The sequence below is a fragment of the Vulpes lagopus genome, chromosome 12 (genome assembly GCF_018345385.1).
Source record: "Vulpes lagopus strain Blue_001 chromosome 12, ASM1834538v1, whole genome shotgun sequence".
Classification (NCBI taxonomy): Eukaryota; Metazoa; Chordata; class Mammalia; order Carnivora; family Canidae; genus Vulpes; species Vulpes lagopus.
In genome coordinates, this window is record NC_054835.1 from 69,935,779 (window position 1) to 69,963,750 (window position 27,972).

The 27,972-nt window shown below is 37.7% G+C and overlaps 1 protein-coding gene across 1 annotated transcript; it reads right to left on the reverse strand.

Annotated features, from left to right (window-relative positions):
* Nucleotides 1-217: 217 nt before the first annotated feature.
* On the reverse strand, nucleotides 218-27,972 carry NMU (neuromedin U). The gene is made up of 10 exons (XM_041726664.1): nucleotides 27,713-27,972; nucleotides 21,255-21,313; nucleotides 13,806-13,853; nucleotides 10,421-10,480; nucleotides 9,437-9,466; nucleotides 9,293-9,343; nucleotides 7,591-7,665; nucleotides 3,885-3,938; nucleotides 2,806-2,845; nucleotides 218-510 (listed from the first exon to the last, which is right to left on the reverse strand). The coding sequence occupies exons 1-9, from the start codon at nucleotides 27,801-27,803 to the stop codon at nucleotides 2,810-2,812; spliced, it is 504 nt and encodes a 167-aa protein (XP_041582598.1). The 5' UTR covers nucleotides 27,804-27,972; the 3' UTR covers nucleotides 218-510; nucleotides 2,806-2,809.

Sequence of the window (27,972 nt, forward strand, 5' to 3'; positions counted from 1 at the left end):
TCATGCATAAGTGAATCTTGCAGTTCAAACCTGTGTTGTTCAAGGGTCAACTGTATTGTCGAAAGCTACAGGGATCTAAGGAACATCATTATTTACAGCTTTATTATATAAGAAAAAATATTTTAAGATGCTTTTATTTTTTTTTTATTTTTATTTTTTATTTATTTATGATAGGCACACAGTGAGAGAGAGAGGCAGAGACACAGGCAGAGGACGAAGCAGGCTCCATGCACCGGGAGCCTGACGTGGGATTCGATCCCGAGTCTCCAGGATCGCGCCCTGGGCCAAAGGCAGGCGCCAAACCGCTGCGCCACCCAGGGATCCCTTAAGATGCTTTTAAAACCGTCAACAAATTAAGCATTTATAATCTCAACCAGCTTTTATTGGGAATGTTTACAACACATGGATTCTCAAACATGGTAAGTTTAGCAAGGATCATTTCTGAGAAGAAAACAGAATGTCAACATTTTGCATTCCCTGGTGCCGCTTCTGCAGAAAATAGTTGGTATCCTGTATAAAAAGAAAAATTAAAGTTAGAGTCAAGTGTAAGTAAGTATGTGAAGGTTCATATGTAATGTTGGTATATAGACATTCCTATAAATATTTCTCCATGTATGATAAAACTGACATCAGAGATATTTCTCAGCTATTCTTCAGTCTGTATATTTTCAGCTATTCATCTCTCCCCGATAGAACACTTATTTTATATGTCCATATTTTCCAAAATTTTACAGTATTTAACTATATAAAAGTGGTTTCCTAGAATTCATTGATGCCAATAAGATCTATGAATAAAATATTTCAAAAGTTGCAGTTACTCCTCATGCATTTATTTCCTTTTATATCTGCAATTAAATCATCCTATTTTATGTCTAACCATTTTCCAAGTAAATATAAGTCATCAGGACAGAGTAAGACCTCAGATAATCAGATGAGAAAAACAAAGAAAAAAATGATTATTGAACCATTTCACAATTGACAAAATAAAATGAAATCCTGAGTGAGTTAGTCTGTGTAAGCCTCAATCTTGAAAACCATCCAAATAAAGATATTTCCCTCAATCAGAGAGAAAGTTTTACTAAATTAACAAAAGTCACAGATTAAATTCCATTTCACATTTGTGAGCACTCTACCACTTGGTTTGGTGTTACAAGCACAGACATTTTTTTCATCTAGTGTTAAGCTGTTTTTTGTCCACTTTTGTAAATGTCTCTACATTTGTAATAGTATAAAAGATAGCTTCTTTTCCATTGTCCTTCTGTCCTTAGTTCCTCCTAATGTTGAACCATCCTGAGCTGCTGGAACAAACTTCACTTCTATGGAGTTACGTAATTTTAAAAATATGCTGCTGAATACAATTTATTATTTCTTTAACATCTTTGCATTGATATTTATAAACAGAATTGACCTACAGTTTCCTTTCTTATATCACTTTTATAAGGTTTTGGTATTAGTATTTTCTGGCTTCATAAAAAATACTTTGAGATTTTCTTCCATCTCTGAGCTGTAAAAATTCAGTCTATTGGTCTAGTACTTTTTTTTCAGTCTATAGGTCTAGTTCTAGGTAATGTTTTCCTTTTTTTTTCCCCATGGCTATTATTCTATTCAGAGGATTATTTTTTTTTATTTCTTCTGATGTCCATTTTGGTAGTACCTACTTTACTAGACAATCCTCCATTTTATCCAGATTTTCAAACTGATAGACACAGAGATTTGCAAAGTACTGTCTTAGGATTTCCATTTTTTCTATATCTGTTTTAATTTCCTTATTTTCATTTGTATGTTTATATATTTTTATGTTTAAATATATGTATTCAAACATATATATGTGTGTTTGTATATCTCTTTTTTTTCTTAATTAGGGTAGGCTAATTATGTTATGTTATTTTATTTTTATTTTCCATTATCTTTTTGTTCTCAGTTCCTCCTAATGTTGAACCATTTATTTATTATCTCTTTATTTTCTAGATATTGTATAATTTTTGGTATTTTCTTCATTAGTTAGAAATAGTGCTCTTTGATTTTTGTTTCTATGAGAAAATACTAAGAATTTTAATATTCTTAAGCTAACTATGTATTTAAGGGTTGAGGTAGTGATATGAAAAAATCTACAAAAATATGTTAAGCATAGAGTCTGCATTTATGATCATATAACATTAATAGAATATACTCTTATTTGTGTGGTATAGATTTATCAATCTGCATTTGGGGTTCTAGACATATATTTCAAAATTCACAGCCCAATAAGATATCAGGATTAACATATTATTAAATATGTAGGGTCAGCCATGCATCTACTATATCTCCAGCCTTGCTGTGGAAACTCTGTGAGTCCCAAAGTAGAAGTCATGTTCTCATATCTTCCCACATTTTCTTAGTTCTTTAGAAGTGGTAAACCACAGCTCTTATAAGGAATCTTCAAATACAGGTTACTTGGGAGGCAGAAATACATTCAGTCTGTAAGTTCTGGCCCATTATTGTGGACACTGATTACCACGAGAAGGACACAATCCCTGACATATTACTTGCCCAATAAATGATAAGGCAGGCCAATGTCTATAAAACCAATGGGACTCTTGTGGCATAGTCTGAGGAACACATGACATGGGCAAGGCAAATCTGGCTCTAAAATACTGATGTTTTCCATGATATAAGCCCCCCACTGCCCCTATAATGGTAATATGTATAGACAATATTAATGTACACAGGCAATCAAGTGATAGGAATATACTGAGCTTAGTTTAATTTGTGAATATCTGAAAATGACAGAAATTTTCAAACTGGATTGAATTGGGAAGTACATACCGTTTTAAATGTAACCTTCTGACCTCCTTCCGTTGCGTGGCTAGAAAATAATAAATAAGAAATAAATCAGGATTAATGAAATTAATTTTCATACAAAGCAACCTAATGATTTCGATGGGAGTTATTATTTCTTTTATCTAGTTTTGCTCTTCCATCCATTCTCCAACTTGTTGTTAGAATTAGTTTCCAAAATGCAAATCTTAACATAGGGCTCTTCTTAGCCAAACAATAAAGTTGAAATTCCTCAGTTAACTATTTCACTGGCTAATTCCTGCTGATTCTTCAAATTCAACCCTTAAAACCTTCTCTGGACCTCTTCCACTCTCTGGCCTGAGCTCAGTGCCTTTCTTTTAGAAACCACAGCCCCTGGTTTGAGGGTGTATGTAACACAGTATTTTGTATTTGTTTATTTATGTTTTCTGCTTTAAGCTGTGAACTCTTAGAGCCTAAGAATGGAATCCTATCTATCTGTATACTTCTAGCCTTTGCAACACTGCCCAGCACCAGTAGAAATTAAAAAAATAGTTGCTAAATGAGTGTATAAAAAATTTCTGGTAATATAGTACGGATACAAACATTTTAGAAAGTGAGGCTGCTTAGAAAGAAACACATTTCGTACACAATTTGGACATACAAAATGCAAAATGTAATTACAAAGTTTTGTCTACTTACAGCCTCTAGTATAGTTGATTCTTTTTCTTTTTTAAAACTTATGAAAATAGTCATAACTCTTCCAGTCTCCTGAAGCAAATACTTAGTAAATGATTCTTTGGAACTTAAAGAGTAATGCATCTTTAAGACATTCATTACCTGCGCATGAAATTTCATAGAACTAAAGTGTTTACTAGGTGAATGTCATTTGGGGCATTTACAAACATGAGTGGATTAGAGAAAAGGTCAGAGATACCGTAATATTAAAACAATACGGTGGAGGAAGAAGTGAATCTCTGACTCTAAATCTATAAATAAACTTAAATATGTACAAACAAACTTAAAAACTTCATGTAAATAAATGCACACTCAGAGTATTTTTCAATTTTAACGTTGAGTGATTTTTTAAAAATACAGGACTTTCATACCCTGAACAAAAACTGTCTTCGAACTTGGCTTGCGATAGGACCTTGGAATTCTTCCTGGAAGAGAAAATGAAGCCATTGCAGATCAACTAACAGTAAAAGTAAGTGCAAATTCTTAGTGAATTCTTAGAGAAGCTCCAAGATTTTCAACTACCATAATTAAACAAGGAAGGAATCAAGGACTTGAGTATACAATTCCCATCAATGAGTAATCTTTGAATGTATACTTGGGGAATTTTCACCTAGCAGTATCACCAGAATGTTGTATTTTAAAATAATTTCCTAGGGGCATCTGGCTGGCTCAGTCGGAGGAGAATGCAACTCTTGATCTCAGAGTCATTGAGTTTGAGTGCCATTTTGGGGGTAGAGATTACTTTAAAAAATTTTTTAAATAAAATAATAAAATAATTTCCTTATCAACATAACAGCATCTAGGAAGTTTGTCAGTTGTATGTATATTCATTAGTAAGTAGAATGAAAATGACAGTTCATAGATTAACTAGATTTAAAATTTCCTCTCAGCATTTTGTTACAATGAAATAGTTTCTTTAAAATACATATTGTATGTGCTAACACACGAACAGGGAAAAATATAGAATTGTGTCAGAGCTAAGATACACTATATTTCTATAGGAATCAAAATTGAAATTGAAGGACAACTTTGGTAACCTATATTTATTCAATGAGACTTGAGTTGATATTCTCAATATAATCATATTCACAGAAATGATAATGAAAAAAAATACCAAATACGAACAAACCAGTTTTTCATAATAGGTATATTTTGAAGTGCTTCTTTTCTTGTAAAAACGTTTTATGGTTTCCATAAAATAGGTTCTTGTAGCTTCCTATTTTCAACAACTACTTCTTATAGAAATATCAGAATGGCAATCACTATGAAATTTGTCATTAAGGCCTTTTAAAATTATTCCATAAGTATAATCGTATTTTTTTAATTCTAAGAATTGGCTCTGACATCCATTACAATTCTGAAATCCCATATTAATTTGGGGTGCCTGATTGGCTCAGTTGGAAGACTATGTGACTCCTGATCTCAGGGTCATGAGTTCAAGCCTCACATTGGGTATAGAGATTACCTAAATAAACAAATAAATCTAAAAAAAACCCTTTGAAATCTTTGCCTTACAACAAACATACCTTAAATTCTCAATATTTTATATCTACTTCTCATCCTGACTATACAGTCCTCAAATTATTTAATATTTTATTCTTAATTATTTTAAATATTTTATTTATTTATTTGAGATAAAATGAGCAAAAGTGAGAGACAAAGAGAGCACGAGCAGGGGGAGGGGGGCAGAGGGAGAGAGGGTAAACAGGCTCTCCACTGAGCAGAGAGCCCAATGCAGGGCTCACTCCCAGGACCCCGGGATCATGACCTGAGCTGAAGGCAGACACTTAACCGACTGAGCCCCTATTTAATATTTTTAAATGGACACATGGACACTATATATTTCTATGCTTATGTAAGAAAAGTTATGTGTGTTATATTAAACAGAAAAAAAAAAGGGCAGGGAAAAATGTAACTTAAATAATGTCAAATTTTAAAACTTACAAGCCCTAAACATACAGATCCTTTTAGCCTTATTGGAGAAAGAATTTGGGAAGTAGAGATAAAAAAGATGTGGGGATGGAAGTAAGGATGTCTAGCAAACAACATTTAGGAAAAAATGTTCAAATGCACTAAGATCTGAAAACTCATTTTCTTTAAGAACACAAAACATTTCACTATCAAAAATCTGTTTTAAAATTAGGTAACTTAGGCCCAGCAAAGCTAACACTCTATTAAAATTTTTTCTATGCATCAGTTCGTATGAAACTTGCTTGGCTTGTTGAAAAAGACTTTTAGGAGTTAATTGTTCAACAGTATATATTGCTAAGTCAGAGGTCCCGTATTCAGCTAGTTTTCTGGAAATAAAGTCTCACTTAAGGTGGAACATTCAGACAAAGTATCAAACTGGTCATAATACTGAGGGTTTAGCTCTGGTAAACAATGATACTGAAGTGATATAGTAAAGTAATAATTTGTAGGTGTATTTTAAGAAACTGGATCTTTAAATTGAAATCTTATACAATTTATGAGTCAAGCAGTCTTCAGAAAGTAAAAGTTAATTCAAACAAGCATATATTACTTCTAGGAAGTTTGTTGACAATGGATTTTATTTTTTTTTTTTCATACTGGAAATCCTAACTTTTAAGAGACTACTACAGTTCTTATATTTCCTTTCTTTTCTTTTCTTTTTTTTAAAGATTTTATTTATAAATAAGAGACACAGAGAGGCAGAGACATAGGCAGAGGGAGAAGCAGGCTCCCTAGGGGGAGCCTGATAATGGGATTTGATTCTAGGACCCTGGGACCACAACCAGAGCCAAAGGCTCAACCACTGAGCCACCCAGGTGCCCATCCTCTTATATTTCTTATTCAAGTAGGCAGCAGATTTTGTCTTCCCTGATGGAAGCTTAGTTTAAGAATGTGAAGAATTTAGGAAGGAAATAGTGACCATAAAAATAAATTTTGAGGAATTTATTTGCCTAAACCATATGCATTTTTAAAAGTACTTGAGGACTTTTGGTAGTATTTTAAGAACAAAATTAACATGGTACTTAAATTAAGGGAAAAATCTAACAATAAAATAATAGAAGTGAGGCGCCTGGCTGGCTCAGTTGGTAGAGTACGCGACTCTTGATTTCAGGGTTGTAAGTTCTTGAGCCCCATGTTGAGTGTAGAGGTTACCTCAATGCCTCTGAAGAAATCATAGAAGTATCCCAGATTAGACAACAAAAAGACAGCATAGTGAAAAAAAATATTTGCCTAGACTAGAAGTCAGAAAACTCTGCTGTAATCTCTAATCTCACTTACTAGCACAATCTTGGGAAACATCTCTATTCTGAGTTGTTTTCCTTTTAGTAACCTGGAGACACCAATACTTGTATAAATCCTAACAGAGCCGCCAAAAGAATAAACTGAGGTAATAGAAGACTTAAAACGATAAATGCATGACAATAATGTAAGGCATTCACTTCAAAATAATACCTAGAATCTTTCATCATTGAAAGAGTTAAACGTTTTTTTTTAAATGACAATAAAGACTCCACAATCTCTAGCCAAAAACATGTTCAAACTCCATTGTATTCCTCTTCAACGTAGATACTGGATTCGGGCCATATTTTTGTTTAATTGTGCAAAACCCCAAATGCCTGCATTTAGTTTCTCATATATTTATCAGATATATGTATATATATTCGGATATATATACTTCATGAGCCTTACTCTTGCTAACATTTTAATACTTGGATAGAAAGCTTACCATCCTAGCCAACTGCCAACCTGTGTGGTGAGGGGCGGGAAATTGTCCTTCATCTTTTCTCCAGGCCCCACCTAAGGACTGGGCCCTCTGCCCTTTCCTTTCCTTAAACTAAGCATAGTCCTCACTGGGAGGGCCACGACCCTTGGAAGGGAATGTCACCCCAGCTTCCCTCAACTGCCCCCAGCTTGAATCCAAAGGGACAGAAATACGGGGAGGAGGCACAGTGTTCCTCAGGGGAAACACTTCCGCAAACACATGCTCTTCCACAGGGCGTTTATGTCGGGCTTATCCTGAAAAAGAGCGTCTTATAAATCCCCAGCACTGGGAATTAACGGCCCCACAGAGAGCGGCAAGGCAAGCATGCAGTTTGTGTTACATACGTCCAGTCTGAATCTCTTCATTCTTCTCTCATGCAGTTGAGGGACAAGCTGCAGTAACGGATGCAGGACAGACGACTGAGAGACATGAATACACACACGTGATGAGCACAGAAGCTTCTCAGCATTGGGCATAAAGACGGTCTCCTATTTGTTTAGTTTTGGTTTTGGTTTGACCCCCTCTACTTGCTCCAGCCCCCAAAAAGGGACAAGAAGGATGTGTTATGTAAGGTAGCCCGTTGAGAGCGCTCCAAAGAATGTGGGGACTAAGCCATGAGACTGAATAAAATGTGGTAGCTCCGCACTAGGCTCCTTGTCATTATGCTGAAGAAACACTATTCTTAGGGCCTCGGCTCCATCAGCAGCTGCCGGCGAGGAAATCATCCGCCTGCATCTCCGAGAGGCAAAAAGCTGCTGCTTCCAGACTTATGCAAAACGGTGTGGACAGACGAAGCCAACTCTGTGAGGATCGGTTTTTCCACTACAAAAATGTTTGTCTGGGACATTATCCCCGTACACGCATCTAGTAGTCTCCTTCATAGAATATGTATTTTGTTTAAAACTGAACGTATGGAACAAGACAACAGGGGACACAAAAAAGTGACAAATGTGTCATCGATAGTGAAAAAAATGTGACTTAGGTATATCTTCTCAAAATGTAAAGATGTCAAGCAGAAGAAAATGAAAGTACACTTGAGACATGTGGTTACCTGATACAGTTTCATTTTAAAGGCAGGGCTTGAATTGAACTTTCTCACAGATATTTGATTCATTTATCAAATGGATTACTTTAAGCCTTATGTAACGGTTATCTGTTAACCAGTTCAATTTGTATCTGGTTTAAAGCCAGTATAACCCACCATGCATCTCCTGAGACATAAGAATATTCACCAGGATAAACATTTAAAAACTGACTTTAGATCACAGTTATCTTTTCGCAGGTACACACATGTTTAAAATACACTATGCTCCTCATTCCCTAAATTGGTCCATGGAAGTGACTCACAAGCAGAGAAGGAATACTACAGTCGAATAATTACTAAGCATTCCAGATTGAAGCACCAGAATAGCTTTTTAAAAAATCCATTCATATAAAAAGAAAAACTACCACTAAAACCACACAATTTAGAAGTAAACTGAATTCACGTTACTGGTGTCTGGCTAATCTTAGTAAATTCTCACATTAAAAGCCTAATTACAAATAAGGAGATCTGAGGAATAGAAGTGGATATTTCTAGTTATATTTAATGACATTTTTGGCAGTCATCTTTTAAAATCATTCTTAAAATGACTTTGGATAAATCTGTTTTTTTCCTTGTACTAATTGGTATCTAAAACAGGATATTTTACTTGATCATATGCTTTATTTTTTTTTATATCTAGAATGTAAATTTCATGACAGGAGGGATTTCTTTTTTGAATTTTCTATTTTATTTACTGCTATATTTCTAGTACCTAGAATTGTGCTTGGCACATAATAGATACTCGGTAAATAATTGTTGAATGAATGAATAAACTTAATGTACATGTAGCTGGGAAGATATAAAAGAAACGTGTAATAAATATTGAATTCCATTTGTTTATCCACATATAAACTTTTAAAGAAAAAAACATGAATCCTGATCTAGCTGTATTAGGTAAACTGCAAAAACAGATTGAAGAAAAATACTAGTGATTCCTAATAAGAAGTAATTCTACAACTTACCACAACATTTGAATTGCCCAACTTCCGTGTCTTCGAATAATGAAATAAAAACTGTAAAAAAAAAAAGTAGTGAGATTTACTATAGGTGGCTATTGGTTTCTTTTACTATTTTTTTAGTGTATATATTTATGGAAATCACCTTACCCTTTTGGTATTATCTTTTTCATCAGTTTCCTGTTGGAAAAAAGAGAAAAATCATATTATATATAACATATTATAAAATTATAATATATAATATAAAACACTATCTTACCATATTATTATAGTGTATTATAATCATATACTATAGTATATGTAGGGTAAAATTTATAATATTATAAATTATATATAATTTTTAAAAACATGACACATATGTTATATATAAAATATAAGACTGAAATTGGTTAGGCACATATTGCTCTAAAAATAAATGAGGAATTAATTAAATATTGTTTTTAAGTAAATAAACAATAAAATTGGAAACATCCTAATAGTTCAACAGTGGTAAAATGGGAAATTAATTTTCTTTCTTTTTTAGGGAGCATGAGGAAGGGGCAGGACGGGCAGAGGGCGAGAGAGAATCTTAAGCAGGCTCTACACCCAGCGCAGAGCCCAACTAGGGGCTTGATCCCCTGACCCTGAGATCATGACCTGAGCTGAAATCAAGAGTCTGACACTTAACCGACTGAGCCACCCAGGTGCCCCAGTAAGAATATAATTTTCACAGTGGTGTTGACAATATAGTTTGCTTTTTTCATATTTTTAACGTCCTCCTCTCTAACAAAGCACAATGTTCTAACCTCTAAGCTGAGACACATCTGTTCTCCAATTATAGTATAAGTTAGGAAGAGAAAAAGCCAAAATGACTCCAAGTTTCTCTCATCAGAACTAGAACACATCTTATGAGGAAGGCATATAATTTTCCAATTAGATGACTGTAAACTCCGTTATGGTTGACACTGAATTCCCAGACAACTGAAAAGCTGAAGTATCTGTTTCTTATCCCAAATTGACTTATGCTCTCCTGGCTCTTCATGACATGCTTCCTAAATGGGGCATATTTTCTTCCGGAAGGAATTCCCAGGCATCACTGGGCAATTTTTTATGTTTTTATTTTTGCCTACAAATAAAACACTATTTCAGCCTTACCTGGGGCTTTGGTAGAGTCCCCATAATTGTGATGCAAAGCTCCTCCAATGCATTGGGTGCCTAGTGAAAAGAAGAAGGTTCATAGGCCCAGCTTCTGCTTTTACATTTGTGTAGAAGATAGAACTGCTGAATGTTAGAAGCGCAAGGATATTCCAAATGCCCAGAATAGAATCCTTCTTGTGTCCCATTAAAACTCTGCAGGAATCCCTTGGTTTCTCCCATGACAAAAACTTGGCTCCTACAAGTAAAACCCTCCTTCCAAGCAGTGGGGGAGAATGTTATACACTGTACATATGCAAGGATTCAGGCTTGCACTGTGGTCCAGATACAGATTCTCAGGGCTTGCTAAGTGTTCACGAAATTCTATGACTGAGAGAAAGGAGAACGGTGCCAAAAAGAGGGATTATTCTTCCCAGCTTGTAGCAAAGTCTGAATCTACGTGCCAAAGCTGTGAGCCTCGCTGAATATTACTCATTATTGGCTAATTTGAAAATCCTGCAATTGCTCGCAAACAATGGGAGTTGGAGGGGGAAGAAGGAGCATACGGTGCACCTCATCTGAGTTACCACCCTGCCAGGCTGCTGACTGCACACCCCGGGATCAGGTTTTACAAAGCATCTGAGCACAGAAAAATAGGGCAGGGCTCCCTGTGGTTAGGAGCCAGCTGGGTGTGGTGAGGAGCAACACAAATGGACAAGCAGGGGCGAAACCTGCTTTGCACAGAACTCAGCACACTAGTACCATGAACAATTGATTACTTAATAAATGCACATTAGAAGCGCTGAGGAGCTGGAAAGGGGCTGGGGGGAACAATATAATTAGCAGATAAAAACACAGGCTATGGAGCTGAGCAGCCTGCAACCCTAAAGCACCGCAAGTTCCATTTCTGCTCCTCAGCTGTGTCATCTTGGGCTGGTTACCTAAAGTCTCTAACCTTCAGTTTCTTCAGCTATAAATCGGGGATGACAACATCGCTGCAGAGAGTTCTTGGAAGGATTAAACGTAGGTAGAGCTCTTAGCACAGTGCCAGGTACATAGCAATTAGTTAACAATAATAGCCTGAAAGAATGTGTGGCCTGTAAAGCTGGATTTACAACTGTAGTTACTCCTAATTTAGAAGACATGCCATAAAGGATTGTTTGGGGGCCACCGATATTCTCACCCTAGAGGTCTGCTTTGTTCTCTTCCATTTGTTTGCCTGCTATGCAGACTGTGGGGATATTTAGGAATAAGATGAAATGGTTCACATTTACGAAGTGCTTCAATATACTGCAAAAACACTTCCATACACCTAATTCATATTCTGTCCTTAAAACACAGCTGTGAGAGACACAGGACAGCAAGAGTTCTTCTCGTGTGTAAAGGGAGTGAGGTTCCAAAAGACCGTGGGTTGCTCGATACCACATGTGGCTCGTAGTTGGTCCAGTGTGGCCTGGGAGCTCGGCCATCTGACCTGCAGGCATTCGTGGGTTTCCCTGGCATTGACTGTTAAGCCTATGGCTGGGGGTTGGATGAGGGAAAGAGTACCACTGGTCCGTTCCTTCCCACTTTTTCCCTTCAGGGTTGGGTACATAGGTCACCCCATAAAAATCTGGAAACACATTCCTGAAGCCTCCTTTTATGGCCTATCTAGAAATGCTGTAAAACACAAAACAATAAAAAGAAAATATCTAGTGATGTCATGTGTCTCTTAACACGCAGAAGAATAAATTCAGTGTCTCCTGAGAACGTAGTTTTGAAGCCAGATGAGGCTTGGCAACAAGACTGAAGTTTGACGGAAAAAAGTTTCAAAACAAATTGCATTTTCTCCGGCCACTCTTCTCATAAAGCCATTATTCTCTGAGCTACCACTATTCTTCAAGGATTTTTCTCACACTAGGTTTTTAAGATTTTATTTTTTATTTGTGGACCTTGAAGATCCCTTCTTTTCTATTTGGTTAAAAGTGTTCTGAAGCCCCGTTCAGATAATCACATGAATAATACAATTATAGTTCATGCAAAAAGTAGTGAATTTTAAAAATTGTATCAGTAAACATAAACAATTCCATGGTAAATTTACGAAGCTCTCATCCAAAGGTGCACAGTCTCCAAATCCAGTAAAAGCTTCATTTAGCTTCCTGGTGTCTAGGGAGTGTTTTAAATTCATCCTTTTAGTACTGAAGACATAAAATGATTCTGAGGGTGTTTCTGAATTTAAAATCAATGCAGAAGCTTACACACTGATTAACATCCAGCCCATGTCATATATCCATCAGTACTCCTTGAGCAATTTGAAATGTCATTCATAAATGTCATGTAGTGTGATCCTGGTCTTGCTTTTCCATCTAATGCCACTAGCTCCCTGCACATACTCGTCTGCAGATGGGGAATGGGTTGAGGCAGGAGAAAACAGCCACTGCACAAGGCTGCTTCTTACATGATGGCACTCTGGAAGGACACTATGACCTTGGCATAGCATGGCACCTCAGCCAGACCACAGAGGGGTTATGCCCCATGCACACCACTGATTGCTCTGAAAGAACTTGAGCCAAGATCCTCTCCTGAGAATCTCCTCTGCATCCGGGACACTAGTGATACTGGTGAAGAAAGGCAACACTCTGAAGTTACCTGGGAAATAGAGCTGCAGATAGAAAGCAGCAGCACCCAGTTGAGATGGTGTAAGGAGGACACGCTTATTTTCAGCTCCTCCCACTTCCACCTACAGGAGCTGGACTCGCACCCCTCACTCCCCAACCCTCTCTGAACCCTTGCCTGTGGGAAGAGGACAGGCTCACCTGATGGATGACTGGGAGGAGGAAACTGGGAATGCTCCATTCAGCCCTTTCTTCCCAGGGAACCAGCTTTCTGGCTGGCTGTTCTTGTCGGGTGTCTGCCCGGTGCCAGAAAACCTGACTGGCGGGGAGGCTTTGAATCACTGTGCAACCCCAGTTTCATTCTGGGAGTAGTTTTAGCAGACACACTTGGCATCAGATCGAAGGCCACATTTATAAATTGACTTTTCAGTTGCAATGATACTTGATCTCTGAGTCTGACTCCATGTTTCTCTCTCCATGGGTTTCAAACTCAATTGAGGGAGGGGATATTAGCCTCCAAATGCAGCAACAGACACATTATTTTTAATCTAACACAGAATTTGATTTTGAAATTAGCATTTTCATTTCCAAAATATGTGCATATTACCTGCAAATCTATTTCACTTAGAGATAAAGGCCCCAGCATGACCTTACAACATAAACTCATAGCACTGATTATTACCTGCAGATGATGTAATCATTTCTAATGTGTTGACATGTTTTAATGAGTCCATAAAGTAATGACAGGTCCACAGGGAGAAATGGAGCGACACCTACTTAAGTCACTACAAAACACCGCCAACTGGAATTACCTGAGGCTGATAGTCAAGGGACAGGAAAGCGGAACATGCATCCCTTATCTGTAGAAAATAAAAAAATGCCAGTTACAATTCGGAAACAGAAAGAATGGCCTCAAAATCAAGGAGCACCCTGTTATCATGTGGTTCTTTATGACATAAATCGAATCACATCAACTAAGTTAACATGATAATAGCAAAGGTGCAAAACTGATAAGTAGCACACAGGAAAAATTATTATTATTTTTTTTTTTAGGAAAAATTCTTTATCAGTGGCAGTCTATCAGTTCCCCAGCAAGGAACCAGCATTAGGAAAAGGTTCTATTTCAGTGAAGGTTTACTGGGGAATCAATAAAGAGCCACACTCTTTACATTTGTAAGCTTTCCCTCCAGCTTGAATTCTGTGATGTTGAGTAAGGGGGGCCACTTAAGAGCCTCGCCAGATTCCCCACATTTGTAAGTTTTCTCTCCAGTTTACATTGTCTTCTGTCTATTTAGACTTGATGACTGACTAAAGACTTTCCCAGATTTATTACATCTACGTGGGTTTTTCCAACATGAATTCTCTGACCAGAGGAAAAAGCTTTCTTACATTCATTACATGTCTAAAGATTCTCTCCAATATGAACACTCATATGTATAATAATGTCTGAGCTTTCAGAAAAGACCCTCACACATTTATTTTATTTATAACAGTTCTCTGGAAAGTGAGTCCTCAGATGTTTATTACCATTTGAGCCTTGCTTAAACTTTTTCTCAGGTTCACTGCATTGATCTATTCTCTTTCCATTACAAAGGCCTCTGGTAGGTTTTTAAATTTTTAAATTTAAATTCAATTTAATTAACATATAATGTATTATTAGTTTCAGAAGTAGAATTAAGAGATTCATCAGTTGCATATGACACCCAGTGCTCATCACATCACGTGTCCTCTTTCATGCCCAACCCGTTACCCTATTCCCCACCCTTCTCCCCTCCACAGGCCCTCAGTTTGTTTCCTAGAGTTAGGAGTCTCTTCTGGTTTGCTTCCTTCTCTGTTTCCCTCTTATTTTATTTTTCCTTCCCTTCCCCTACAGGCTTTGTAGTTTTTTTATGTTTGACTCCTATGTAAAGGCCTTTCTAATTTTACTACACATGTAAAGGTCTTCCTGATGATCGATACTGATACTTATTGAGCACTATGGATGGTTAAGTATCGCCCTACATTTGTCAAGTTTATAGATTTCTGAATTCTGTGATGTTGAGTAAGGCTTGATTGCCAGTTAAAGAATGTGGCAAGATTTCATTTATTTTTTATATCAGTATTTTTCTCAGAACACCTTTTTAAAAAGATTTTATTTATTTATTCATGAGAGACACACAGAGAGAGGCAGAGACATAGACAGAGGGAGAAGCAGGCTCCTTGCAGGAAGCCTGATACGAGAGACTTGATCTGCGGACCTGAGATCACACCCTGAGCAGAAGGCAGATGCTCAATCGCTGAGTCACCCAGGCATCCCTGTGGCAAGCTTTTCAATGATGCTAATCCCTGACTCAATATCAGAGAATTTATATTGGAGAGAAATTTTACAAACAAAGAATTTGGAAGCCCTTTATTCAGTGCTGAAACCTTATTCAATATCATGGAATTCATACTGAAGAGAAACTTTGTCAATGTAAAGAATATGGTAAATTCTTTAAGGACTTCTCAACCCTTACTCATCATTACAGAGTTCACATTGAGGGCAAACCTTACAAATATAAAGAATGTAGCAAGTCTCTCACTGGAGCTCACAATTTACTACTCATCATCATAGATATCATGCAGGAGAGAAACCATAACATATCAAGAAAGTGGTAAAGCCTTTAACTGGAATTCAATCATTACTCAGTATCCCCAAAGTCACCCTAGATTCGAACCCTAGAAATGTAACGAAAGGGGGAAGACCTTTGTTTAAAAAAAATACACCTTAGAAAACACCAGGGAGTGCATAAAGGAAAATAACTTTACAGACATAAAAATTTAGAAAAGTATGTCATGAAACATCAAATGTCAGTAGATGTCACAATTCACAGTAGAAAGCAGTAAGTCAGTCACTCTTTTCAGACATTAAGTCAGAATATTACAGGGAATATGAGTAATACAGGGAATATTATAGGGAATATGAGTAATACAGGAAATATTATAGGAAATATGAGTTAAACGCTTAGATACTGTACTTGCTAGTATGCTTCAAAAAATAATGGAGATGGAATTTTGGACAGATATAGTTAATTACAACATGCTTTTTATACTGACCCTATCTGACATTTGTAACTAGCAAATTTTCATGTATTTCTATTCTCTAATCACTTCATGATACCTGTATTCCTGGTGGGTGTGTGAAATTGTGTGGATTGTAGTTGTGGCTGCATCAAAGGTAATGTGATGCCCTTCTTCATTCAGTGGGATTCACGTATTAATATCTAATTTCCTTTTGAAGATTAATGACAATATAAGATAGAATATATGATGGAAATCTAAATGGAGGGGAAACTGAATGGGAAAAATCAGAGAGGAAGACAAACCATGGAAGACACTTAGCTCTAAGAAAGAAACAGAGTTACTGGAGGGGAGGGAGATGGGGGTAACTGGGTGATGGGCATTAAGAAGAGCACATGATGTGATGAGCACTGGGTGTTATACGCAACTGATGAGTTATTGAAAACTACATCTGAAACTAATGATGCACTATATGTTGGCCAGTTGGATTTAAATAAAAAAAATAAATGGAGATACTGTGTATCTGACTTATAACATGAATGTATGTTATCATGAAATAGATGTTCAGGGAATCACCTGTGTTTTGTATTACTAAGGAGCATTTTAAATTGTGTAAACAAAATGTGATATCAACTGGTCTTTATGAAAAAGGAGGTGGTGATACAATAAAATATTGTGTTTTTGTAATGGCAATAGTTAGAAGCAGGGAATATCAGCTGTTGTGGTTGAGAGAAAGAAATCTTTACAGACTAAAAAAGTTTATTGAACAGTTAACAGCTGTTCTCAGTCTTTATCTTAAAGAGAAAAACGGAAAGACTTCAAACTGTAGTATAGGAGATTTATATTAATCATTAAAAAACTGCTGCAAAGTTAAGCACTAAAGCTGGATGTCTGGAGTAGTTTATGGCATTTATTTCTTTGGTGGCCTTTTAAAATGGGGCTGGAAAAAAACAGTACTGATTCTTGTCTGGGATGATTTAAGTTGAGTCCTGTTTATGGCATGACATCTCAGAATTCTTTGTTGATCAGTTTAATTTAGTTTCCATTCTTACACTATACCAAAGAGGGAATAATCATACTCTTTGGTCATAAGTCCTCATGCTCCTTATTGCTTCCAAGTTAAACATGTACTATAATATACGATTCTCTAATTTAGAGAATAACGAAGAAGACCAAAGTCTTCATGTCTCTCTCCTTTTTATCCCCATAGAGCCTCTCATGTCCTCTATATGTCACAAATATTTAGGGAATTTTTTATTCCACTCATCCCTGTGTCTACCCACCTGCCCCTTTTCCACGCCATACAAATCTAGAATCATGACTGCAAAGATACACACACATGCATACAGGGATAAACTTCTTGAGGACAGGGGCTATGCCATATCTAATTTGCCCGGAATAAATGTTCAATAAATATTCTTTAATTAAATTGCATTGAACTTATGGAGAGAAAATTAAAAGTCAATTGAGGGGGTTTGAAAGGCAAAAAGATACCTTTCTAAAGCTGTGAATTGTGATCAATGCTTCAATATATCACCTCCACTTAGTTTGCTTAGTTTGCTTCAGGATGGTTAGAGGAACAGATTCCTCCCATAACACTTTTGTGGTACTTAGGTATCTGAAGATATCACATGCTCCAAGGCAAAGCTGTCCACCTGCAGACTAAGCTGCCTGCCTGGGCGAGGTGGCTGTGTCCAAAAATAGTGAATCCTTGAACCTAAGGGCTAATGAATTAGTGCATTCATATTGTTTGAATAAAAGTAGCAGAATAAGAAAAATGCCAATTAATCAAATTGGGAGATAATTGCAAAGCTTTGCAGTCTTTGTTCTTTTTCCTTTAAAAGGCACAGCAACATTGTTCACCCACTTTCCATTTGGATAAGCATTTGTTCAGTTTACTCAGCTTGTGGCCCTAATGGTTTTAAACGCCACTAATTGCTTTTGAGAACTCTGTAGAGTCCACTGATGAATCTGCTTGAAAATGGTTAGATCTCTGTATAAGGTTTGAAAAAATGTGTTTCTAGTGTCTGAATAGCTCAGTAATTTCTAAAACCTCCAGGAGAAAAGTACATGTTCTAGTACCTTAGTATCTTCTTCTGTAAAAGAACGTAGTATTTTAAAACACTGTTTTTTCCCCAATGTTATCATCTAAAATATTTTTTCAAAGATTTTCCACAGAAATATAATTTCAAGCTAAAATAAATGTTTCTGTATTATACGTTAATGTCTGTTGTCTGAATTATTCTTCATCTTGTTTATCTGCCTCTAGCATGTATTTTGATAGATGACCAAGGCAGAGAACCTTATCATAAACTTTATGAATTTCTATGTTATTAGAACTTGTGTAGTACTTGGCACTTACTTTCCAACTTACCTCTTCCTTTATGTATTTTGTTTGGGGTGGCTTAGGTACACAGAATATTCTCCTCAGCTCATAGTTTATGATCATCACTGAACTCGCTTTATTTATTTATTCTTTATGTTTCAGTTTCCTATTCCTATTCCATCCTCCCTTCCCATTCCATGGCAACTCTTCTTAATGTATTTGATGTGTATTTCCCTTTTATTTATGTTCTTGTAAAATTTGTATTGCTATTTGGTGTGCATGTATGGCATTTTCTTACTTTTTTTCACTCAAAACTATATTTTGAGGTCTATCCACATTACTGGGGACATCTAGTTTGTTGCTCCTAACTGCTATAGAATACTCTATAATGCGCCTACCATATGACTGTTGCCTACCCACTCCCCAATGATAGAGAGCTGGGTTTCCTCCAGTTCTATTTTAATATAAGCAAAGCTGTAATCCACCTCCTTGTATCTGTTTTCCACTTATGGCTCTAAAGGAGGATATTTTTGAGCTATATACCCAGGAGGGGGAATGCTAGATTATGGGGATATCTAGGTTGCTTTCCAGATAGCTCCAGTTTACACTCTCACCAGCAAAGTGTGAGATTTGTACATTCCACGTTCTTGCCAACTCTTGCCATTACCTAGATTCCAATTTTTTGCTAGTCTAATGGGTAGAGAGTGACACTTTGTTGTTGTTGTCTTAATTTTCATTTCTTTTTTTACTAATGAATCTGAGCCTCTCTTTATATACTTGTTGGTCTTCAGGTTTCTTCTTTGTAAATTGTTCTGTCTTTGACTACTTTTACCTTGGATTTCTATCTTTTATCCAATTGGTTTGATAGAGTATCTTAGAGATTCTAGAAATTAATCCTTTGTCAGTCTTATATGTAGCCAACATCTTTCAAAGGCTCTTACTTTTTAAATATAGTCTTTTTGATAGAAATATTTACTTTTAATGTAATTCAATCTATCATCTTTTTGGCCTTATGATCTATATTTGAAATTTTGTTTTAGAAGTCATTCCCTCCTCCAAGCTCACAAAGATATTTTCCTAATAGAAAAGATAGATTCTATTAACTAGCATTTACCATTTGTATTTAGATCTTTAATCCACTTGGAGCCCACTTGTTAGTTTTTTATTGAAAAATAATTGGCATATATTAGTTTCAGGTGCACAACATAGTGATTTGATATTTATATACATTGCAAAATGTTCAATGAGGTGTTAGTTTTATTTTTCTCTATACAGCGAGCCAGTTTCTCAGCCTTCACTTGCCAAACTATCTGTGCTTTCCCCTCTGATTTTTAATGTTGCTTTCATTGTAAGTTGTGCATTTCTGCCTTTGTTTGGGTTCTCCCAGAAACAGACCTTGAGATAGTGATGTGGATATGACTAGATTATTCGAGAGATGACCCAAGAAGCGCTGGTAGGATAATGAAGACAGAGAGGAAAGAGAAGGAATCCAGTAAAGAGGATGTTTTCAAAGTAGATTACCACCATGGATAACTGGGATCAGTCTGTCTGGGGAACTCTAGGAACCAATGCAGAATACATCTGGTATCTCAACTGAAGAGGGATAGAGGGAAGAGGCAGCTAAGGTACTTATTCAGCAATAAGTGACCCTTGGGTCACCAACTGAGGGGTATCCTCAGTGACGGGGGGCATTTACTCTCAGGCACTTCTAGTTCAACTACACTCCACATGGGGCTTGAACTCATGACCCTGAGGTCAAGAGTTGCATGCTCTACCTACTGAACCAGCCAGGTGCCCCCACATTTTGACTTACAGTGTTTTTATGTGATTTAATTCTCACCATTTTGTAATTTTCTCTTTAGCCTGGGGTTATTTACCAAAATGTTGCATATTTTCTAAACAGATGGGATATTGAAGTTGTACTTTCATTGCTGTTTATTTCTAATTCTTTTGTGTTATGATTGGAAAACATTTAAAATGCTTCCTTTTTAACTTACGGAAGTTTTCTTTATGTCCTCACACATGGTCTATTTTTGTGTAATGTTCCAATTATACTCAGAAAGAATGTGTATACTATCTAGTGTAGGTTTTAAAAAGTATTTCTAATAGTTCAAATTTATTAATGGAATGGTTAAATCTTTGCTGTATCAGTTATCAGTTATGAGAGAGGTGTACTAAATGTTATCAGTTTTGAGAGAGGTGTACTAAAATCTCTAACTGTTCATTGGTCTATTTTTCCATGATTTCTACCAGTTATTAAGTAAATTTTGAGTTTTTAAAAATACATATTAATAATGGCTATATCTTTTGCTCTCCTGTTCTTTTATCAGCATAAAAACACTGAGCATAATTTAAGATCTGAGCATATGGAGATACTGAGCATTATGTAATTAAAGCATAAAATAAGGTTCCCTCTTTTCTATGATGGTTTATTTGAATTCTATTTTATCAGATGTTAAGATCACTACTCTAATTTTCTTGCAATTCATATTTCTTGGTAGGTCCTTTCCCAGACTTTTTGGATAGCCTTTTTTTCTTTTTTTAGTGCAACTTTTATAGACAACATATTGTTGGATCCTTATTTTAAAAATCCAATCTGAAAAAAAAATCCAATCTGAGGATCTCTGTCTTTAAGTGTTATTTTTGGTACATTCACATTATTGTAATTACTCTATTATTTGGGCTTATTTCTGTCATGTTACTTTACCATTTACTGTAATTGTTTTTGTTTCTTTTCATTTTCCTTCCTTCATTTCAAGAGAATAATAATTCCGAATATTATCATATCAGAATGTTAGTAAAATCATAGTTGTCTCAAAACTCAATTATCTTATTTCATTTGATAATTTCAAATAAGGTAAAATTTCCACTAATTTGCATAAGAACAATTCTTTACCTCATTCCACAGCTGTGGTTCTTGTTCAGGCTGTAATCCTTGAGATAATACTGGAGCACCTAAAAATAAAGTTATGCTTACATGTTACTTTTATAGTATTTCTTTTATTTCTTTTATTTTATTTTATTTTTTTAGTATTTCTTTTAAAGTTAAACATTTATATATAATTCAGTTTCAGATGACATTTTTCATTTTCACTGTACATCATTACCCTCCTATTTCAGCTAGATATTTCAGCATTAGACTTAGTATAAGGATACATAATTATTAAATAAACCTTAGTAGCATTTCAAAAATATTACTCTAAGAATGAATTTGTTTTCATCTACACAAAAACATGTATACATAAATGTGCATAGCAGTATATCATAATAGCCTCAGAGTGGAAATGATCCAAATATCTGTTATTTGATAAGAGATAAACAAAAGGTGGTGTATGCACATAATGGAATACTATTTGGCAATAAAAAGGAATGAAGTACTGATATATACTTCATCAAAAAGGAATCTCAGACATACTATGCTAAATCGAATAAGCCAGATGCAAAAGATCAAGATTATATGATTCCATTTATACGGAATGTCCAGAAAAGGCAAATCTATAATAATAGAAAGATTAGTGGTTGCCTGCAGCTGGGAGTAGGAATGGAGATTGACTGCAAATGGACATAACAGATTTTTTTTTGGGGGGGGGGAGTGGAAAATTGTATTATTGTGATAGCTGCACAGTTCTTTTTTTTTTTTATTAATTTTTATTGGTGTTCAATTTACCAACATACAGAAAAACACCCAGTGCTCATCCCATCAAGTGTCCACCTCAGTGTCCGTCACCCATTCCCCTCCAACACCCGCCCTCCTCCCCTTCCACCACCCCTAGTTCGTTTCCCCGAGTTAGGAGTCTTTATGTTCTGTCTCCCTTCCTGATATTTCCCAACATTTCTTTTCCCTTCCTTTATATTCCCTTTCACTATTATTCATATTCCCCAAATGAATGAGAACATACACTGTTTGTCCTTCTCCGATTGACTTATTTCACTCAGCATAATACCCTCCAGTTCCATCCACGTTGAAGCAAATGGTGGGTAATTGTCGTTTCTAATTGCTGAGTAATATTCCATTGTATACATAAACCACATCTTCTTTATCCATTTCATCTTTCGATGGACACCGAGGCTCTTTCCACAGTTTGGCTATTGTGGCCATTGCTGATAGAAACATCGGGGTGCAGGTGTCCCGACGTTTCATAGCTGCACAGTTCTTAAAGTCTATGTAAAACCCACTGAGTTGGGGCACCTGGGTGGTTCAGTTGGTTAACTGTCCAACTCTTGGTTTTCACTCAGGTCATGATCTCAGAGTCCTGGGATTGAGCCCCGAGTTGGGCTTTGCACTCAGTGTGGAGACTCCTGGAGATCTCTCTCTTTCTCCTCCTGCTTGTGTGCTCTCCTTCTCTTTTTAAAATAATTAAATAAAATCTTTTTAAAAACCCCTACTGAGTTGTATATAAAGTATATTTCAATAAAGGTCTTTTAAAGAATAATTATTTGTTAGGCCCTTAATTATTATTGAAATAAAATGTTAGCTAGCTTACATCCACTAAAATAATATTTTCTCCATAGATTCAATTTTCTAATTCATGCTATGTAAATTATTTCAGCAAAAATACTGAAATAATATTTATTAATATTAAATGTGATTACTATTTATTTTCTTATCTATGTACATTTATCTTTAATAAAATCAAGAAAATGTCCTGTAATAAAAGACTAAGTTTTTCTAAGATCTCAAATGTAGCAAAATTAAATACTTAAAAGAATAGGCTTAAAGAAAATAACTTTTTAAAAATAAGATAGCACCTACTAACACTGAGCATTTATTGATGCCAGGCACTATCCTGGACATTTGAAGTGTATTATAGCCTTTTAACAGACTTTTGAAATAGCTCTTATACCTGTTCTCACTTTAAGATGAGGAAACTGGGGCACCTGGGTGACTCAGTGGTTGAGCATCCGTCTTTGGCTCAGGTGGTGATCCCGGGGTCCTGGGATCGAGTCTTGCATCAGGCTCCCCACAGGGAACCTGCTTCTCCCTCTGCCTATGTGTCTGCCTCTCTTTCTGTGTCTCTCATGAATAAATAAATAAAGTCTCTAAAACAAACAAAAAATACCTGGTGATCTTACTCAATGAGATTCTAATTCAGGCAGTCAGAGACCAGCCCAAGCGTCTGCTTTTCTATCAAGCTCCCTGATGATACTGATGCTACTGGTTCTTGGATACCACTGAACATCCAGGAGGATAGAGCATTGCATCGTAGGAAGAAATGGAGGATACCTCTTTGTTCAACACAACTAAGCAGCTCAAAGAGACATTTTAGGTCCAAGCTTCTCTCTAACAGGTCTGAACACTTCCAAAATGGGGTATGGATGTTCTCTCGAAAACCACCTAAAAGGCCATCGGCCCATTCCTTACAACTTGGACGCCCTGCTTATCTGCAGTTACTAAGACTGAATAATAGGAAGGTGGAATGGAGAAGAATGGAAGGCGAGGGCACGATTTGATGGAAAAGAACAGAACCAGAGGCAGGTACAGATGCAAAGGGAAAACACAAAGATTTCCACTCTTTGGATTCAGTCTTCACCAGCATGTACTTCTGATTTCTCCACTCACTATACCACTGTTCATCTCTCTTTGACAGGAGCTCCTGTTTAAAGAATACAATTTTATACTCTTTTTGTTTTAAATTTTATTTATTTGAGACAGAGATAGAGAGAGAGAACATGAGCAGGGGGAGAGGGAGAGGGAGAAGCAGGCTCCCCTCTGAGCAGGGAGCCCAACACGGGATCATGACCTGAGCCAAAAGCAGATGCTTAACCAACTGAGCCACCCAGGCACCTCACAATTTTATATTCTTCCTTCACCTGCCTGTCTCCCACCCTTCGGTAAAAGTGGAAGCTCCCAGCTCCATGCTGCCTCCTGGTGAGCTTGCCTCCTTCCACATCCCAAGCTTGCATGGGCCACACAGAAATTGCCATGATATCTTAGTCACAAGCACTTATATAATCAAAAAGGGGTACTTTGTGGTTCTTACACAACACGTGTAAACAGTCTCAGGGTAAAAAGGTTAGAGGAGCCAAAATTTCAAAATGTTTTTAATTTATAGAAACTCACTAATATCCGAGTACCAGACCCAAACATAAAAAGGAAATATTTTTCTTCCCTTTGTGTACTCGTTAACCAAAGTTGATGTGATTTTTCCCCCCAAGATACCCTAGGTAGGGCTTTATATAGTCAAATAGTAGTACTAGATACTTTCTTAAGTATAGTCAAAGTGCCGTTATCTCGTAGATTACAAAAACTGCACTGTTTTTGATCAGCTTTAAGATACTTATATACTGTCTAGTAAAGTGAAACCTTTAGTCTTATAGTGTACAGTCTAACTAATGCAAATAATACGGATAGACAACTTTTGCATCTGCAAATACACCATCTGTAAGAGAAAGAAGAACTGACCTTTAGATTGGGGTATAACCGACATACATTATGCTAGTTGCAGCTGCACAACATAACAATCCTAAATTTGTATATATTGTGAAATGGTCACCACAATAAGTCTCATTAACATCTATCGCCAACGTAGCTACAGAGTTTTTTTTTTTCTTGTGATGAGAACTTTTAAGATTTACTCTTAGCAGCTTTCAAATACACCATGTAGTCACCATGCTTTACATTACATCCTCATGGCTTATTTATTTTATAAATGGAAGTTTGTACCTTTTGACTCCCTTTACCCTTTTCAAACCTCCACCTCCTACCTCTGTGAACCCCTATTCTGTTCTCTGTATCCACATGCTTGGTTTGATTTTGTTTTGCTGGGGTTTTTTAGATTCCATATACAAGTCAGATCATATAGTACCTGTCTTTCTCTGAAAAACAGAGATAATTACTTTTCTTAAAGATTTTATTTATTTATTCATGAGAGACACACACACACACACAGAGGCAAAGACACAGGCAGAGGGAGAAGCAGGCTCCCTGTAGGGAGCCCAATGCTGAGGGGGGGGAGGACCCAATCTGGGATCCCAGGATCACACCCTCAGCCAAAGGCAGACGCGCTCAACCACTCAACCGCTGAGCCACCCAGCATCCCCAGACTTAATTATTCTAAAAGTGGTGCTAATTTTCTTTCCTTGTTGCTAGCACTTAGCTAGTGTAGGGTTCCAAAGTGAGAAATTGTTACTACTGACTGAATTTTAAGACATAGTCAATGAGCAGGAGTCTGAATTTTAAGACATATTCAATGAGCAAGGGTCTGAGTAGGAAAAAACCCTTCTTAATTTAGTCTTGGGCACTTTGATCACTTACTGTCACAAGCCAAATCAAGGTTTGTTGCAGTTATCCAAAATGTTCCCTCTTTTAGAAAATTTCTTTCTTTCTTTTAATGATGTTCTTTGAATTGTAAACTGTTTCCATCCACCAGACTTGTGACTGGCTCTTTATCTTCTCACTGCTGTTGCATGCTCTGCTAACTCATTTTGCCAAGGATACTCCACTTTTTGACACTATTTTATATTCCTACGGCTTTGTGACATTTGTTTTGTTGTTTTTAGATACATCCAGTTACATCCTGCATAATGATTAATCTTCGTAGATTATCTCCCCGTTTTGATTATGTATGTCATGCTTCCCCTCCAATGCCATTTTTAGGGACTCAGGACTAGGGAAGATGATACTATGTTCACTCATTCCCCTCTCCCTCACATCTTTAGAGAGATAAAATTATTTTTTTTCAATATCAAGAGCAGGTCTAAAGGGGAAAAAGATACAAAATGATAGTCCAGGGGGTTTCTGTGCAGTGGAAAAGGCATCTTGTCCGTTTGCTTGAGAAATACTGGGAATGTTTATGAGATGATTGGTCAGCCAGCAGAAACATTCTTTCTCAACATAAAACCCAAGACTTGTCTTTTGCCAAAAAAAAAAAAAAAAAAAAAAAAAAAAAAGGCCTTCTACAGTTTCTGCTTAATCACCAGCAGCCTGAAAATTCCCCCATTTCTCAAAAAAGCAGTTATCTCCCACCGATCCAAATATCACTGTAAGCATATAGCATGTAACACGTATAGCAAGTACATTTGCTATACAGAGAAAAGGACACTTTTAAAACTATAATCATCTTCTTCTTTAACAAGGTAGATAAAGACTGCCATCCTAATTCTACCAAAAACAAATTTAAAACATTAAAATATTAAAAAAAATTAAAATATTAACACTACTTTGTGATGGAGAGGGTTTAGGTCTAGCTTCGGACTGCTAAGATTCCATAGCCAAATGACCTCATTTTGCAAGCAGGAGAGCTCCTCCCCACCTCCTTCTCCAATGCCCCCAGGAAAGGGGCCAAAGAACCAAAAATGATAAAAGGACAGCAATAAAAATAAATATATTGGAAAAGAAGAATAGCTTCAGTTTCTCCACCTCTAATTGAGGGCTGGCCTGCAAGCTCTGAAAGGCTCCTGCAGTTATGGTTTCAAGTCCCCAGTGCTCTCAACAGTGATGACATGGTCTGCGCACCTCTGCCTCACTGCCAGGAGGGCAGAGGGAAGCTAAGGGAACCTGCTGTGGAGTTAGAAGATTCAGTCTTGGCAGGATAGTGGCTGGCCCTGGAGGGGACCCTGGATCAGAGGTGGGGGGCAAAGGATGGATCCCTCCAGGTAATCTTTGGGGAATAGGGGAGTGATCTCCCCGCTGGAACATGCTGGGCTTCCTTCTACCTCGTCTCCCAAGCTGCAGACATCCCTCCCGGACCTCGCTTTTGCTTTTTCCAGTTCTTTCTCTGAGCCAAGCACTGGAAATCCCTATTTTATCAGATGGCATCTGCCTTCACCGGCTTTCGCTGGGCACTGACTGAAAGCCCGGCTTGCGCACTTGCCTCTCCAACTCTGTGACAAAAAGAAAGTCTCCGTTCTGTTTCCTGACCTGGTGCGTCAGAACCTCAAAAGGCACCGAGCGCACCCCCGTCCCCCTAAAGGGCCAGGCGGGGGCCTGTTCCGTCGCGCGGGGCTATCTGGGCGCAACAGGAGCTCCCTCGCTCGAGGAGAGCGGCGCTCCCCCAAGGCCCCGGCAGCAGCGCCAGGTGATCAGCAGGTACCGGGTCCACTTTGGCTGTAGCCCTCAATCCGGCTAGTGGTTGCAACGAAAGGGAACGCACTTTAATTTTCGGCCTGTTGGTTCGCTCGAGTTTTCCCGGGTCCGCGGGCCAGGGCCGTCCCGCGCGTGAGGGGGGCCCGGGAGCCAGTTGCGCGGGACCTGCGGGGCCTGGGGCCGGGGCGCGGCGCCGCGCGAGGGTCGTCGAAGGCGGGAAGCCGGGAGCCCCCCCCCCCCCCCAAGCCGACAGCAGAAAGGGAGGAAGAGAGCGAGGCAGGTGGCCCGGGGAAGGCGCCAGGACGGCGGGCGCGGGCGCGGGCGCTCACCTGGGCAGGTGCCCGCGCAGCAGGCGAGCAGCAGCAGCAGCAGCAGCGGCGGCGGCGGGGGCGGCGCGGGCATCGCGGCCGCTGCGGGCATCTCGGGGCTCAGCGCGGCACGCGGGGCCCTGGCAGTGCCTCCGGGTCCCGGACGCGCGGCTCGCGGGGCTCCGCCGCCAAGTTTTAAATCTGGCGGACACGTGGGCTGGGGCGGCGCGGTCCCCACGCGCGTCAGCTCGCCGCCCACGCCCCCGGGCTCCGCCGCGTCA

Bases quoted from the DNA above. Each gene is read 5' to 3' on its own strand.
- NMU (XM_041726664.1), bottom strand. From the start codon at position 27,803: ATGCCCGCAGCGGCCGCGATGCCCGCGCCGCCCCCGCCGCCGCCGCTG. The intron at 21,314-27,712 runs GTGAGCGCCCGC...CTTTATTTTTAG, and splicing joins CTGCGCGGGCACCTGCCCAG to GTGCTCCAGTATTATCTCAA. The intron at 10,481-13,805 runs GTAATTCCAGTT...TCTTTTCACTAG, and splicing joins CCCTTGACTATCAGCCTCAG to GCACCCAATGCATTGGAGGA.